Below are 18,168 nucleotides of genomic sequence, written 5' to 3'. Positions count from 1 at the left end.
AGCTTAGGCTTTTCTCAAAACAAGCCGTCCCACTATTTTCTAAGGAATCTGTAGTTTCTCATTGTTTGCAAAATTGTAGAACATCGCAGTGCCTCAGCACATCCCTAAAGGGCTCCCTCCTCTGCCTTCCTGGCTTCTTTCCTGCTGTTATTTTTCTCGCCATGCCTAGCTGGCAGATGGACCTAGTAAACTGGATGCTAAAAATTAGCTTACCACTCACATTTAAGATTCTCAGTCCCAAACACTGCAAGTGGTAGTAGTAACAGGTTAGTAAGAATCACTCCTTAATTAAGACATGTCTTCTCCCCCGCTCCCAGAGATTGCAGTGTGGGGAGCTCAAGTAGTAGATTCTGGCAGAAGTGAGTTTGAATCCTGGTTCATGGCAATTATTAGCTAGTCACATTATCACTTCTAAACCTCAGTGTCTTCATTAAGAAAATAAGATATTACTGCATACTTTAGAAGTTATTGTGAGTTTAGTAAATCACATGACTCCATCCAGCCCAGACCTGAACTCTCCTGAACTCCATATTCATACATCAGGCTTCCTATTTGAACTCCTGATCTTTTCCTCTGAAACTGCTCTTTCCTATCTAGCAAAACCCTCGGACAAAAGAGTTGTTCTTGCTTCCTCTTTCTCATGTTCCATACTCAATCTGCCAGGTTATCTGTTGTCTCTATCTTCAGAATATAGCCAAATTAAACCACTTCTCACTGCTGCCTTTCCGAATCTGGCCATCATCATCATCATCAATTCCCTCACCTGTATTGTTAAAACAGGCACCTAACTGGCCTCCTCGATTTTGCCTTTGGCCTCTTGTTGTCTATTCTCATTCCTCTACTCAAAATTCAGTAGGAAGTCCTTGTCTCAAAGTAAAAGCCAAAATCTCCACAATAGATTTTTTCCCCTTGGTATTTCTCTGGCTTCCTCTACTGTTTTCTTACCTGTTTACTGTACTCCAACCACACTGGCCTCTTTGCTGTTCCTTGAACTTACTGGGCACGCTCTTGCCTCATGGCCTTTGTCTTGGATATTTCCTCTGCCTTAAAAATTCTTCTTCCAGATAGCCCCATGGTTAATTTCCTCACTTTCTTCAAATCTTTGTTCAAATGGCTTCTCAGTGAATCCTACCCTGACCACCCTATTTAATCTGCAGCCTCGTCACTCAGGATGCCTTTAATATTGCACTGCCTCCCATGCATTAATCATCTTGTTCTATACCATATATTTTACTCGTTCATTATGATTTTTTAGTGTCTCTGTCTCTCCACCAGAGTGTAAACTCCATTAGGGTAGACATCATTGTCTCTTTTGTTCACTGATAATATCCCCAGTGCCAAGAATGATGCCTGGCATGTAATAGGTACACAGTAAATACTTGAAGAATATTTGTAAAGCACTTAGCCAATGGCTTGGCTCATAATTACTCGTAGCGACAGTGATGCTAATGATTTTGATACTCGTATTAGTATTAGTGTTAGTATGGCTATTTTGATAAGTATGTTAATGTGCACAAACTCCATCAGACATCTTTTCAAAAGTCATAGAGTCCTTTTAGGCATTTTTTAAGCAGGTTTTTTTATTTGGTTTTCTTATACTTTGTTGACACACTGTCATTGTATAATTTATTACCTTAATAATGGAATTTGGCAGCTTTTTATTTCTGTATTGCTAATGCAAGTCCTTTGATATCTTTAACTGGCATAGAGAAGCTGTTGCTAATCACACTATATATATTGTTTGATCAAGCCATTGGTAAGATCACTGTAACAATCTTCAGAGACAGCATTCTTTTATGGTTCTTATTTACCCACAGTGGCCCTGGTTTCTTTACCTAAGCTTTGGCATTTTTAATGTAAGTTTTAACTGATCATGTTGATTTTCATTACACAATTTTTTCCAGCTGGTGATTGTTAACCTTTTTTTAAAATAGGCTTTCAAGCAGTAGGGAAATTTTTTTTTTTTTTAATTTTGAATTGATACTTGATAATGAGTTCATTTCCTATTCCTTCCCCTTCCCATTAATAGATGTGTGGTGGTCCTGGAATGTCTGACCCAAGAGCAGGAGGTGATGCTACCGACTCAAGCCAAACAGTCCTTGATAATAAAGCTTCATTGCTCCATTCCGTGCCTGCCCACTCATCTCCACGCTCTCGAGATTATAATCCGTATAACTATTCCGACAGCATCAGTCCCTTCAACAAGTCTGCCCTCAAGGAGGCCATGTTTGATGATGATGCCGACCAATTTCCTGATGGTATGTTCTCTGTCATACTGCTACTACCTGTGTTTTAGAGGACAAGTAATCAATGAAGCAAAATAAATATATTATTATGGAATAATAATGTTTTCTTCCATCTTCTAGGAGTTTATTTCTGATAGTTTGATAGATGTCTTCCCAAGAATGAGAAACAGAGTAATCATCCTAAGATCACCCTCAAAATGAAGAAAACCCTAATGATCTCCCACTGAAGTTAATGATAGCTTATAAATGTATTCCTAGACATCAGGCAATCATTAATTTTCATATCAGAATGACAAAATCCTTTGAAGAAATACCCATTCTTTACAATAGCCTTTTCAGCATGAAGTCATACACAAATTTTTTAATAAGATATTTTCAAGGACCAAATATGGGAAAGCTACGATCTAGAATTTGGAGTCAGCTTAGGTCTAAACTTTAACACATACAATGAACTTAAGACTAAGCTCTAACATTACTAAGCTGCATAACCTGGTAAATTGGTTGACCTGTCTGAGTCTCACTTGTCACCTCTAAAAGAAGATGCAAGATGTTGTACTGCTTGCCCTTCTGATCACAGTATACAATATGGTTCAAAAAGATATATAAAAACTGATTGGAAAGGAAAAATACTACAAATGTTTTAGTTATTTTTAATAATAAGGGATAACATCATTTCCTCTACAAATGACATAATCTATGAATTTTTTTTAATCAAAGACTCAAATAATAGATGATAATACATAACTATATGCAGATAAACTTGAAAGTCTCCCCCTCAACACTGTCTTATGATTCTATACTTAGGTATTTCTGGTTTTCCTTTATTTCCCCAATGTTGCCGTCAGTGAACATATTTCTGCACAAATTTTTATGCATATATACATGTAATTAACGCTAAAAGATTTCTAGAGGTAGAATAGCTCATCTAAGGGGTATGTAAGTTAAGTTTTGAGAGTAACTAACCAATTACCAGCATAAAACCTTTGGCCGGTTTTAAGTACTGCTGATTTCCTCACCAACATAGAATGTTTACATATTTTTAATTTTTGTGACTCAGACAGATATAAAATAGGCCATCCTAACAAAACATTTCCTTAATTATTAGGAAAGTTGAGAGATTAGGTATCAGAAATTTTTTTTAATTTTCATAATTTTGATAAATGGAAAATTTTCTTTATTTGTATTTCTTTGATTACTAACGAGGTTGACAAATCATGTTTTTACCAACATGTCAAGAGACTTACTATATCACAAATATCACAAAGGCAGAATTATCACACTTACCAGACTGTCTAAATTACACCAGAGTCTTTAAAATTGCCACAATTGTGCACTTTGGTGTGTTTTAATCTGTCACAAATAGTTAACACTTTTGCAGAAGTTAAGTTACAATAGCATAACAGAACAGAAATGAATAAATTGTACCTACCTTGAAAGTGCCCTTTGAACCCTGTGTAGTAGCAACAGCCTAGTAATTGAGACTTAGCATTAGCAATTTTAAATGTTTTTAAATTATTTATGCACAGAAGCCATAAACTGGCAGACCGAATTGGGACTACTGACATTTCTTGCCTTAGCTGGTGTGTGTGTGTGTGTGTGTGTGTGTGTGTGTGTGTGTGTGTAATTTTAAAATAATCAAAAGCTAATAATAGTTGGGGGTATAGTACAAAGAACTTTTTTTCTTGAACCATGTGAAAGTAACTTGCTGAACTGATAACTCCATCACCATCACCCCAAGTACTTTAGAATGTACTTTCTATAAACAAAGACAATGTCCTACATCAGGGGTCCTCAACCCCCAGGCTGTGGACCGGTACTGGTCCATGGCCTTTTAGGAACCGGGCTACACAGCAGAAGGTGAGCAGCAGGTCAGCTAGCAAAGCTTCACCTATATTTTTAGCCGCTCTCCATCGCTAGCATCACCACCTCAGCTCCACCTCAGATCACCAGACATTAGATTCTCATAGGAGCACCGGTCCCTGGTGCCAAATAGGTTGAGGACTGCTGCCAAATATAATCATAACAATCAGGAAATTATCATCAATACATTAATAGGATTTAAACCCCATTAGAATTTTGTCAATTGTCCCAATAGTATCTCAGAGTTAGAGAATTCAGTTTAGAATCTCATATTGCATTTAATTATTGTCTCTGTAGTCTCCTTCAGTGTTGAGTCTTTCCTAGGCTCTCAAGACCACAGCACTTTTGAAGGTTAGAGACCAGTTATTTTGTAGCATTTCCCTCAATTTTGGTTTGTCTGATGTTCTCTCATGATTGGATTCAGGATATGTACTCTTGCATTAGTATCACAGAAGTAATACATGATTCCACTTTGCCCCATGACTGGTGATTTAACTTTGATTGCTTAATTATAATGGTATTACCGGGCTCCTCCACTGGGAAGTTATTCTTTTTGTAATAAATAAGTGTTTTGTGGAGAGGTAGTTTAAAACTGTAAATATCTTGTTCCTCATTAAACTTAAAATTTATTTATAAAAATTTTGTTTACGTATTTATAACTGTATGGATTCATGGTTTCCTATTCAGTGGGTTATAGTTTTTAACATTATTTAGTTTAATGCTCACATTGCCCTTGATTTGACCAGCTGGATCACACATTTAATCTAGCTTTTGTATCCTTTCGATATGTCCTCATTCTTACACATGGCACAACAAAATGTTGTACTGTCCGTGCTTTAATCCTGGAATCAACCACTTATCCAAGGATCCATCCTTGGTTTCTTTCAATAGAAAATGGTCTTTAAAGGCTGCAGTCTGGTCATTAGGTATACTCACTACTAGAGGGATGTTACTACTCCTCTGACCTCATAGTGGCCAGAGCTAGGGAGTGTGTGTATTTACATCTATTTATTTCCTTCTCTCTCCAAAGCTATGTATTTACACCAATAATTCCAATTCCAGTCTAGCACCATGAGATTAATTCTAGTTTCTATCTAATTGATAACCCCTTTTTTCTGACAGAAACCTGGCCTCATTATCTTTAATATATTCATTTATCTGATCAATCCTCCTGTCTGCAACCAGTTTTCCATCTCCACCACCACCTCCTCACTTGCACAGATGTAGTCCTCACCCTACTGGGTTTTGCCATTCCACATGAACACCCTCAACCTTCTTGGACTCTAGCATGCAATCCCGTGGATGCCCTTCTCATTTTGCTTGGACTCTGATAGGTCACACCTGGTCACCACTCCAAATGCACACTCTTCTTACCCTGGCTGAGTTTTGAAACCCCATACTTTGCCCCCTCTCACATGTGGAAATCCTTACTTTGCTCCATGATCTGTGTTCCCAGGCTTGATCATTCGTAATTATGATGAATGAAAAAATATTTTCATTTTGTGAGGTTGAAGAATCATGTTTTTACTAACTTCTCATGTTAAGAGACTTAATATAGTACAAATACCACAGAGCCAAAATTATGACAGCTTAGCAAGATCACTCCCTTACTTTCTAATTCTCTTCTCCTTTACTAAGGATCACATATTTTCTATTTGTTAAAGACATGTTTGGAAATTATGTAACTGAAACCTAAACTGGGTAGAATATTTTTGAACGTGAGAACATTTCTTCTTCATAGCATTATATTTGATTGACTTCTGAAACATAGGCAGCCTTTTTTCTAGAGTAAACACTTCTTGAAGATGGATAATCCCTCAGTTAAACCAAAGTAGTAGTTGTTCCAAGCTTCATATTGTAATTGTTTTCAATTATTGTCTATTTTTATTTTTAATTTTGAGGTAGGGAAACCTTGTTTGACAGTATCCTTTTTAAAAAAAAATTTATTAATCTCCATTGTTCTTTTCCCCCAAATATGCAAAATTTCTCTTCCTTTTTTTGTTTTTAAAACCTAAAACTTTCAGGAGGAGATATTTTGTTCAAGTCTGAATTTCTGTAAAGGAAATTGTTTTAAAATTCTGAGACTAAGTATGTCTCTCACTCATGACTCTACACATTATAGACAGATATACACATTTCTGATAAATTTATCAAAATTAACAAGTCAAAAAAAAAACACTAGTGTCCACATCTAATTATGATTTTTGTAATGTTTACAAGGGACTATAATATTCTAGAATACTACCTCTAATAAAGATGATACTGTATTCAAGGGAGACTCATATCAGTTTACAAAGTCGAAGGAAAATTCCATATTTTTTGAGCACTGCAACAAAAATATATCAGACTCGTAATTGTGCCAATATTTGTCATGAGGACACAAAGAAAATATGTATAGTTTATTGTATTCCAGGCCCAGGTCCTCACCATGACACTAGGAGGGGGCACTATTTTCCCATTTTACTGATATGAAAACAGCCTCCACAATAATTAAGAATGTGCTCCTGTCATACAAAAGGTAAGAGGCAGAGGTTTTGGTAAGACTCCAGAGCCTGTGTTTTTTTCATATGACCACAATGCCTCTCTTGTGTCAGGAGAGGAAATGTAGTTGATTACAATGTACCTTAATTCATTTGGTACCTTAGGTTTATCTCATTTGTATAATATAAATCATTCAGTTTTGTAACAAGTAATTTATGTGCTTTCTTTGGCGGAAGTTATTTTCCTATCTGTCATCTGTCGGTACCATTATATGTCATTTCCGATGATCTCCTAGCATAATTACAAGGCCTATATTCATGGAGAAAAGATCTAAGATCCTTGGAAAATCATTTTCTTGTGAATTCCATTTATTCAGCTGAAATAAAATAGCTCTTATCAGGATGATCCTCAGACATCTGTGGAAGTCTGATAACATAACTTTCCAGGAGTAGTTTTTACAAGGTTTATAGAGATATTTATCCTGCCGTAGTACTTAGTAAACCAGCAATATTGTTCTAATGTTGGTCTATACAAATGAAATTATTACAAGACAGTTTTTTCCTCCAAGTTAAGATCTTATCTGTGAACTCAAATTTCTCTTTTTTTCATAGTTTTGCTTTGCATTTTGCAGAAGTTCTCCTTGATCTTCCAAAACCTTAATTTGGTTCTCCTTGATGATCATTCTTTACAGATTACCTCAAGATTTTAAATTCAGTGATCACTTTTTGTGCTCTGCATATGAGTGTTTGGGGACCAGAGGTTCTTAGTGCTCTAATTGTAGTTCCATGAAAGTCGTCATAACAGACTTCTTTTTAATAGTCAGTGAATGTTGTCATTACATTTTGGTTCAATTTTACTTCCTTATTATCTGTTAGTTTGCTCTAGTAGAAGTCAACTGTTCTAATAGTTGAAATTGATTTCCTTTCCTCAGGTTTCTGAATCCCCTTAAATGAAATTTAATTTTCCTTTCCTTACTTGTAGTTTTGTGTTTCCTGAGACCTATATTGTCATACCATTGGTATCTCTAGGTCAGAGGCTAACCAGCTGGCTGGATGAGGTACACTAGCTTGTTTTTATGGACCAATAGTGAACCATCTGGTAAACTGCAACCTCAAAGCATTTTAGGGAAGAATGCTCTTTCCTCTTGAGCTTTTCTTAAAATAAGCAACAGCCCTCTCCCAAATTCGAGATTCACAAGCCGCCTTTGGTCTGTTAGGATCAGCATAAATAGCAGCCTTTTCCCACACAGGGCCAACGTGCTCATACCAAGTAGTTTCACAGAGAATACAGCTCCATGGTGTCGGCTGTCCTTCCTAGAGACTCAGGAGAGGGAATGGCCCCAGATGTGCCTTCCAGGCTCAGGCACCACATTCTGTGGTTATTTTATTTCAGAGAAGGACTTAGGACAGAAAAGAGTCGATGGCACAAGCTCAGGCCATTGCCTGCCCAAGTTCCTCAGGGCCTGAACTTATGTATTTTATCATCAAAAGAATTTCAGAAGAACTCTTGATATTTTATAATGTTCTAATGTAAACTTTTAGATTTAACTCTTTCTACAAAAATTATTCAAAACACTATCTGATGACTTCTTGAAAAATAATAGTAAGTGTCCTTTAACATTCATAAAATTGAGTTCATAATTATACTTTAAGAAAGAAAGCAAAAACAAATGAAAGCTCCCTAATTGGTCTAATGCTTGACTCTGAAAGTTAAAGGGAAATATATTAAGTATCTGCCTTTTCTATCAAACTATATTTCAGGTTAATCAAAATGGCTATAGTTGATAAAGTTAGTCTCTACAGAAGAATTCCAGCCCATTTTTAACTCCTAATGAAGTAATTGATTCAGCAACTATCTGTGGGTGAAACCTTCGTTAAAAGATTGATGGAGAGCTTTACAGTGGTGGGATCAAGTTGTCACCACTCAAATCCCTTAATCATTATTGGTATCACTAAAAATGGAGTATTCAAATATGACGAGCCTCCTGGCATGACTCCATATAAATGAATACTGAAGTATGTAAGGATGAAATAGTATATTTGGGATTTGCTAGAAATGTTCAGAAAATAAAGTGAGGAATGCACAAAGACGAAGTAAGAATGGTAAAATCTTGATAATTGTTAAATCTGGGTATTAAAAGGCGGTTCACTATACTATTCTCTTGTGAATTTTTATTATAAAAAGTTTTAAACTAGCATTGGTGTTTGGGGGATAACCAATAGAAAATTACTTTTTTTTTTTTTTTTTTTACAACCAGCATTGTCTGTGTTTCATCTTATAAAGTTGTCATCCTCATACCTGTGAGAGTTGACCAATAAAGTTACAGAATTAATATCATGTCCTTTTGACAGATCTTTCCCTAGACCATTCTGACCTGGTTGCTGAGTTGTTGAAGGAGCTGTCTAACCATAATGAACGTGTAGAAGAAAGAAAAATTGCCCTCTATGAACTTATGAAACTGACACAGGAAGAATCTTTCAGTGTTTGGGATGAGCACTTCAAAACAATATTACTTTTACTGCTTGAAACCCTTGGAGATAAAGAGGTAAGCGGTAGAATATGTAAATAATGGCCAGTTTTTCCTGTCTTATATTGCCTCTTTGCCAGTTAATCAAGCACTACACAGATTTGGAAATTGGGAAAATGAGTCTCTTCTGCTGTTTTCTGTGTGAAATTTTCACTATAAAGTACTTCCTCTAAACCAAGTAGCTTTTAGCAATTTTGAACAGTCGACAATGGGAATAATGAGAAGTTGCTGACAGAACTTTTATAGGAGAGTACTGGTTGCTTGTTTTGTATATTTGGATTCGTTCAGAAGTAAAATTTTCTTTTTAATAGACTGTAGTTCTCAATTTCTTACAGATTTAAGATGTGTGATGTTTCCAGCTAAAGATGTGAAAACTTAGTTATGTAATATACGACATACTTTATGCAGTTGTCAATGATTCTCCTGACTCCTACCCCAATGTTAAGATGCTTAATTTATAGACATGGAAAATGTAAAATATTGTCTACCGAAAATATTAAAAACATTAAAATGTTTCTTCTTAGCCTACAATCAGGGCTTTGGCATTAAAGGTTTTAAGAGAAATCTTAAGACATCAACCAGCAAGATTTAAAAACTATGCAGAACTGACTGTCATGAAAACATTGGAAGCACATAAAGATCCTCATAAGGAGGTAAGTTACCTGACATCACATTATTATGTTATTCTCAGTACTTCTGATATTACAGTAATCCCTCCTTATCCCCTGGAGAGGTGTCCCAAGACCCCCAGTGGATACTTGAAACTGTGGATAGTACCGAACTCTATATGTATTATTTTTTCTATACATACATTCCTATGATAAAGTTTAATTTATAAATTAGGCACAATAAGAGATTAACGACGATAGCCAATAATAAAATAGAGCAATTATAACAATATACTGTAATAAAAGTTATGTGGATGCAGTCGTTCTCTCTTTCCCAAAATGTTTCGTACTATACTCACCTTTTCACTTTACGGCTTCTCCTCGGCATATCCGAATTACCAGCATCACTACTCTTGTAAAAAAAAAGATAAATCAGACTTCATCAGAATTAAAAACTTTTGTGCTTCAGAGAACACTATCAAAAAGATGAAAAAACACCCAACAGAGTAGAAAATTTTTACAAATCGTGTCTGATAAGGGACTAACATCATAAAACATAAAAAACTTTTATAACTCAACAACAAAAAGACAACCCAATTGAAAAATGGACAAAAGATCTGAGTATACATTCCTGTAAAGAAGATATACAAATGGCCATGTAAGTGCATGAAAAGAGATGCTCAATATCATTAGTCATTAGGAAAATGCAACTAAAACCACAGTAAGATACCAGTTCACTAGGGAAAAAGAAGAGTTGCTGAGGATCAAATATATGAGATTTGACTTTGGGTGGTGAACACACAATGCAGTATACATGTGACATATTACTGAATTGTATATTTGAAACCTATATAATTTTATTAGCCACTGTCACCCCAGTATATTTAAGTTTTTCGAAAATCCAGAAAAAAAAAGTTTTGGTGAGGATATGAAGAAATTGAAACCTTCTGGGTATTTCACTTTTCAAAAGATAGGAGTGTGAACCTTATAGGAGAGTGAGTCATAACTTTTAAATGTACGTAGATTTTTAATCAGTTTTCTTTTTTTTTTTCCAGCTGCTGTTTAGTAGTGGTACATCTATAGCATCTCACGGAAGGTCTAAAAAACTATCTAATATTTGCGAGTTAGTTACCCACCTTCTAACCTCAATAAACCTTGTAGCATCCCTATTTTTACAGAAGATAAAGTTGACATTCTTAAGGTGCTGTGGGGGAAATTAGCCCTTGGTCTGACCTCCAATGTATTTTCCACTGTACCTTTCTAAGTACCTCTCACAGATTGAGATCATAAGGGAGACACTACCAAAGTAGCATCAAAGGCAATAATTTTTACATGTTTTCAAGACCATCTTTAGAGATTACAGATTCTAATAAGAAGATAGACAGCCATTTCTTCTCTTCATTGCAAAGCTAGTGTTTTACTTTCCTCAAGCCCAATGCAGAAGGAAAGAAAATCATTAATGAACAGAAGGGGGAATAGCATATTAATTTGATAACATATTAATGAAATGTTTTATTTTGCAATAATGTGATAAAAAGGGCACAAACACTCTTGGAACTATGGACACTCATAATGAGCAAGGTTTCAGTGTAGCCGATGCAGAGGACTCCACATTATAGTCTAGATAAATAGAGCCTCCACTTCTCAGCGCAACTAGACTACAATATGATTTAAAAGTTGCTTTAGCTAACATTAAAAGAACCCCAAAAAAGAACAGTGTAATGAAGCCCCATGAATGCATCTTTTATCTTCAGCAGTTACTGACATTTTGCCAACCCTGTTTTATCTGTACCCTTATGTTTGTTTACTATGGTATTTTCAAAGCAGATTCTAGATATTATGTCCTATAACCTATTTCATGAAGTTTGTACTTTCAAGACACAGCGTAACATTTTGAAAAATTACTTTCCAGCTTAATATCCTCTTTGTTTTAGGTGGTAAGATCAGCTGAGGAAGCTGCATCAGTGTTGGCCACTTCAATCAGTCCAGAACAGTGCATCAAAGTGCTTTGTCCTATCATCCAAACTGCAGATTACCCAATTAATCTTGCTGCAATCAAAATGCAAACAAAAGTGATAGAGAGAGTGTCCAAGGAAACTCTTAACCTGCTTTTGCCAGAGATTATGCCAGGCCTAATACAGGTAAGCAACAAAGCTTGAAAGAATTAACTGCAGTAGATTTGGGATTCAGTTATTTTAGTCAACACTGATGGCGTAACCAAGCCTGCCTGCTGTCTTGGATGTTCAGAGCAAAAACTTTACAGAACTAACTCTCTGTGTGTGGTAAAATGTACATAATATAAAATTTACCATTTAGCCATTTTTAAGTGTGCAATTTGGTGGCTTTAAATAACATTCATAATGTTATACAACCATCACCACTATCCATTTCCAGAGCTTTTTAATCATTCCAAACAGAAACTGTACCCATTAATTAATAATTCCCCATTCCCTGTCCTGCCAGTTCCTGGTAATCCCTTTCTACTCTCTGTCTCTGTCCTACTTTCTAGATTTTTCATATAAATAGAATCATATAGCATTTGTCCTTTTGTGGCTGGCTTATTTCACTTAGCATAATTTTTTAGGGTTCATGCATGTTGTAACATGTATTAGGATTTCATTCCTTTTTGTGGCTAAATAATATTCCATTTATGTTTATACCACAATTTCTTTCGTCTCTGTTGATGGATATATGGGTTGTTTCCCTTTTTTAACCAACATAAATATTACAACAAAATTACTTATATATATATCTAGAAGTAGGAGTCCTAGGTATTGCCAGATTTCTCTACAAATGTTCTACTAATTTACAGTCATCAATATGTGGTTTTTCCTATGCATACAAACCCATCCACATAAACATTTTAACAAAAATGGGATCATGCTTTGTAACATGTTTTGCTTAACTTAATCATAGATTGTCAACTTTTTCCACTCAATAAATATTCTATAATGTAACTTTAATGGCTGACTGATGTTACATAGTGTATATATTAAGACCCCTAGTGTATATATTAAAAGAATTAGTCATTTCTTTGTGCATGTATAGTATTACCTTTGTGAGTAGGCCCTAACATCACCCACTCAATTATGAGGTCCTTGAAGATAAGATCCAAATATCTTTGTTTCTTGTCTATGCTTTAGTACTAAGAACAGAATATATATAAATTTATATGTCATACATATAATGGGTCCTGAATAAATGTTTGCTGGATAAATAGTTTTGAGTAATGATAGGGATGGAACAGGGATTAAGTTTAATTCAGCCTGGATTATAGGCGAACCTTGACTGCCAGGCCAAGGAGTGGAGGTTTTATTTCATAGTAAAGAACTTTTGAGTTCCCTAAAGCTGTGCGCTGCAGCGGGGTTTAGCTGGAGACATTTTGCAGGGAGAGAGCTTTCCAGGCTAAATAAGAACCTGATAAGGAAGGCTGACAGTAGAGTGGAGGTGCCAAAGGGGAGATGGAAAGAGAAAGACATGTCTCTGCCTGAAAAGATTGAAAAGGTAATCGGTCAGTTAAGCTTTCTCTCCTCAGTACCCTTGAGAGCTCATCTTCGAGTTGCACCTTCTGTCTCTGTTGGAATGGTACTTTTCTCAGATCCCCCAAGAGTGCTAACAAGACTCTTCTCCCTAGGGTTATGATAATTCAGAAAGCAGTGTTCGGAAAGCTTGTGTCTTCTGCTTGGTGGCTGTTCATGCGGTAATTGGTGATGAACTAAAACCACATCTCAGTCAGCTCACTGGCAGTAAAGTAAGTAGCTCTGCTTTGTTCTAAGGATGGTGGTCGTGGTACATTCTTCAAAATTTGGTTCTTTGTGTGTATTAAAGGGTAAATTTGTATTCAGCTTTTAATAAGTCAGGCTTTGAGCATCCAGTTTATTCCTCCTACTGTTTGCATTTTAGCTATTTCTATTTTCACATTTGTCACTCAGGTGAAGTCAGAAGTTTGGTAGATTGCTGTAAAAGAAATGCCTATAGTTTCTAGTTATTTGTAATAGCCAATGTACCTCTTTGCCACTCCCACAACCAAATTCTTATCCCCAAGGACAGTTTAATTAAAAATAAATAGGGTTATATATCCATGGATAACTTTATATCTCCCTAAATATGGAACACTTGAATATATTTAAAATTTTCCTGTATGAACTATGATAAATATTTATTTTTCTTGTTATGATCCAGATAAATATACAACTTTGATTTGGTATATTAAAATAAATGTTCCAATTATTAAGACTTAAATAATAAAATAAGTCTTGCTTTCCTCATTTCTTTGATACTGTCAAAATTTTGAAATCAGTTCTAAGGAGTAAAGATAACTATGATTGTTAAATTATGGCTTATGAACCAGTTAACAGGAGACACACCTTCATTTAAAGAGTTTCCCAAAATCCTTACAATTGTCATTACTCTGATCATATTTATTTTTAAAGTAGCAACAAGGCAGAAAAAAATACATATAAAGGAGAATAAGCTCAGGTATACACCTTACATTAAATACCTATATTGGTTATAGATTAAAGCATGGTTCTTAACCCTTTCTGGGTTGTAGTTCACTTCGAGATTTAGGTAAAATCTCATTTGAAGAAAAATAAGTACATAAAGGAAATTTTACACATAATATCAGAGGATTCAGTGAGCCTCTGAATCCCATGGACACTGCTAAAAACCCTTGGATCAAAGAGTTAATGTTTTAAAAAGCAAACTTTCAACAACATAGTGGTTTTCAAAGAGAAAAGTATCCTAACTTTTGTGATAAGCTTAAGCTAGGCCTGATAAATCAGAGTTGTCTGTAGAAGAATTAGAATTTAGCACTTTATCGGAATACTAGGCAACCGGTAATAATGTTGCATAAGACAATAGCTAGGTGGAGAAAAAAATATTTGGAAATGACATTAGATGAAAAAAGTAGAATGCAGAATTGTATATGCACTGACTATAAACTTTATAAAAATATCTCATACAGTAAAAACCACAAAATGATAACAGAAATCAAAAACATTTTTTTTAGGAGGGCAGTGGCATAGTGGTCTTAAGATCTTGGGTCCTGGAACCCAAGTGCCTAATTTCCTATTCTGGCCCACTTCTTACCTACCCCTGTGACCTTAGGCAGTGACTTACACATTCTGTATCTCAATGTCCTTATCTATAAAATGTCGTGAAGATAGAAAGAGATTACTGTAAAGCAGTTAGTATATTGTAAAGCCCATAGTGCTCAAATGTTTGTCATTGTCTGAATGGTGACATATTTTTCTAAATTTACTTGAAGTTTTATATGTTATCACTACAGCATTTTTTGAAAAGACATTCTAAAATACCCAGTCATGAACACACTGAAACTTAAAAAAAAATTTTGTAATTCTTAATTATCAACAATAACTTGGGCATTATAACTCCTAAGACTAAAACCTATCTTTCAGAGCATATATATATATATAATTTTTAATGAACATCATACTGTAATTTAGAGCAGCTTGTTCCAATGACTTGTTTGGCTTGAATCTGCAGATGAAGCTACTGAATCTTTACATCAGACGTGCACAAACAGGTTCTGGAGGAGCTGATCCCACTACTGATGTTTCTGGACAAAGTTAGTGAAGCTGATCGAAGTGAACCAGGTCTCTAAAAGAAAAGACAGACAGACCACCCTCATCAATGAAAGGAAATTTTCAGATACATCTTTTGGAACTTACCATTGTTTCCCAGTTTTAGTTTTTTGTTTTGTTTTGTATTTTCTGTAACAGAGGGCTAACCTCAGTCTGCATGTAACTTTGATGATAGTTATTCCAAATTCAGGAAGAAGCAGTATTAACAACAGTTGATCAATATAAAGTAATTTTTAATCTAACTCATCATTTCACATGTTTGTACTTCTTTGTCTTCCCGTTAACCTTTGCCAGTGTTACGATTGTATAAATTTTTTTTTAATGCTGGTTAAACAGGAATGCTTAAAGCTTTAAAAGTTTAACAGTCTAAAACATTTTTGCCTTTATTCAAAAGCAGAGTAATATTTTTATTGCTACTTTGAGTTTTGTTCTCTATCATGTCCTATGCTAGAAATAATTGAAATGACGTGAAACAAAGCAGGACTAATTTGAACTACAGCTGGACTCTGTTGGTGTGATGGTGATATATGTCATTGGTTGCAACTTCTTTGATGTGATCTATAGTTTAAAACCTCAAAGGAAAATGTTACAGAATCAGCCAGTTTTGTAAAACTGATATTGTTTATTGGTTACTGATCTTGTCATCTTTATTTAAACCCACGTCCCCTCTATGATCCCTTAAGAAAAGCTGCACCAAATCATCTGCCTGTTTTTTCTTGATACTTATTAAAATAGAAGGTTTCATTGCAGGGTTTTTTGGTTTGTTTATCTTTGTTGTGAATGATGCTTTTTTGTATTTATTAATATCAAATTCACTTATGAATAAACTTGATAATGGAAACAGACAAAAAAAATCAAGTGCATGTGTGTCCTTGACGGTCTTCTGTTTCTCATTTATTAACATACTAATTATTGAGACATGGGAGTTGACCAGCACCTTTTCTTTAAATGGTGGAACCTGGTTTCCTTTTACCATGAAATTGTCTTACTTGAAAACATTGATCCTGATGAGAGAGAAGATGGTGCCAAGGCTGTTATCTTGTATAATAGGCTCAAATTCTCTACCTCTTCAGGGCTAATACTTTTATCTCAGCTGCTGCCTATATAGTGTCTTTAGGAGAACTACTTAAAAGGTGATTTTCTGTTATTTTTTTAAATCACCTTTTGCTACATCTATTCTTTTCATGTGCAGCCAACTTTCAAAAATTACTAGTTTGGGTGAAGGGCAAATTGATAATTTGGAACCAGGATACTAATGATTTCTCATCTTGACTTTTTTTAAATCCTAACATAAAGTGAATTTGACTGGAAAAGCAAATAGCTATTAGGGAAGCACTTTGCTGTTGTTACAGAAATACCTGTACTTTGTTTGTTTAATTGAAAAAAAAAATGTAGAAATGTATGTAAAGAATTTAAGACAAGAGTACTGAATGGATGATGATTTGTCAGGCTTTTACCTTTGTTTCTGTTCTAGCAGCAGGAAAAGTTTCTCTATATCTCCTCCCCTTTACCTGTAACAATTTTGTTTTCTACTGTTAATTACATTGTGTATTTATAGTTCTATGCTTACTGTTGTGCATATACTGGCAATAAAACTGTACATAACATTACTTGAAAAAAAATAACAATGTATATCAGTTGTTTTTCTGTCTCACTGTGTGATAAGTCACTTATCTCATAACTAAGTTTTTAAAAATCTTTAGAAGGTCCTGTATCAATGGTAGTCTCATGAACTTTATAAGTACATCTGAGGAGAAAAGATCAAAAATAGCAACCACAATCAAATATATATTGCTATCTATGCATGTGTATATTATAGTTCATCTTTAAGACTAAAAGGTATTTTAAACATTCAACTCTTCTCAGTAATGTTTTATGTTCCATGAGCTTTACCATGTTTTATAATCATTTTTAATGTAAATATTGATTTAATTTTGACTTCTTTAAGGTCCAAAAGTGCTTTAACTACTTTTGACATCTGAATAAGGGACTTAAGCTGAATAATAACTCTACTTGAAAAGTTAAATCAAGCACCTGGCATCTAAAGGCAGGCACTCAGAAATGAACTCAATAACAGAAAAGTATGTTTTAATGTGACTACGTGAAAGCTAATACATAAAAACATGAAAAAGTCATGTTTAAGATTCTATAATTTTCATTGATAAGACTTCAAGAAAGTCTTATTGCCTATTCAGATTGCTATATATAATATACCCTTAATTTGTTCATTCCCGAAACATATTTAATATCAGCTATTAAAGAATGGTGATAAAAAGCTGCTGGTGATATTTGGTTTTCCTGTTTTTCTCCCCTAAATTGATTATCAGTGTCATTTTTCTGCTCAGAACTCATTAAAAGTCTATAATTCTTGATTATAAAACATGTTTGTTTCTTGTGGCTTTTCAAAATCTGTAATAGACTTCTGACATTTTCATGTAAGATATTATCTGAACCTGAGGTTTCAAATTTGGAGTAAATTTACTGTATCCTTCATAGTTTATTTTTATAAATTTTAGGTCAAAATGACTTTGACCAAATTATGCCTTACAGTAGAAGACTGAACTCTTATCAGGCCAGATCTATTTTTTAATTGTTAATTTAGAACAATATTTACAGTAAATAGAAATGAGGATTAATATATTACTCCAGAATATATAAGGGTTCTTTTACTTAATCTTTGACATCTTTGCTTCCTGTACTGTTTTAGTTCATTTTATTGCAATTACTGTAGTTTTATAGCTATGCAAAAGAAAGGTCTAGAATTAAGCTTATAAAATACTACCAGTTAAAAAGATACCCATCTCTATTGTAGCATATTTGGAAAATAACGAAAACTGAAG

The 18,168-nt window shown here is 34.5% G+C and overlaps 1 protein-coding gene across 3 annotated transcripts in view; it reads left to right on the top strand.

Moving 5' to 3' along the window:
* CLASP2 (cytoplasmic linker associated protein 2) overlaps nt 1-16,953 on the top strand; it is a 149,675-nt gene extending 132,722 nt beyond the window's left edge. For all 3 annotated transcript variants that reach the window (XM_023535014.1, XM_011363366.2, XM_011363291.2), the window contains 6 exons: nt 2,030-2,258; nt 8,939-9,132; nt 9,639-9,767; nt 11,657-11,863; nt 13,357-13,473; nt 15,231-16,953. In XM_023535014.1, the coding sequence (XP_023390782.1) occupies nt 2,030-2,258; nt 8,939-9,132; nt 9,639-9,767; nt 11,657-11,863; nt 13,357-13,473; nt 15,231-15,317 (963 nt within the window). In that variant the 3' untranslated portion in view covers nt 15,318-16,953. The remainder of the gene's footprint in view (nt 1-2,029; nt 2,259-8,938; nt 9,133-9,638; nt 9,768-11,656; nt 11,864-13,356; nt 13,474-15,230) is intronic.
* The last annotated feature ends 1,215 nt before the right edge of the window (nt 16,954-18,168 follow it).

This window comes from Pteropus vampyrus, unplaced genomic scaffold, assembly GCF_000151845.1.
Source record: "Pteropus vampyrus isolate Shadow unplaced genomic scaffold, Pvam_2.0 Scaffold1, whole genome shotgun sequence".
Lineage (NCBI taxonomy): Eukaryota > Metazoa > Chordata > Mammalia > Chiroptera > Pteropodidae > Pteropus > Pteropus vampyrus.
This window is presented reverse-complemented; position numbering and strand designations above follow the sequence as displayed.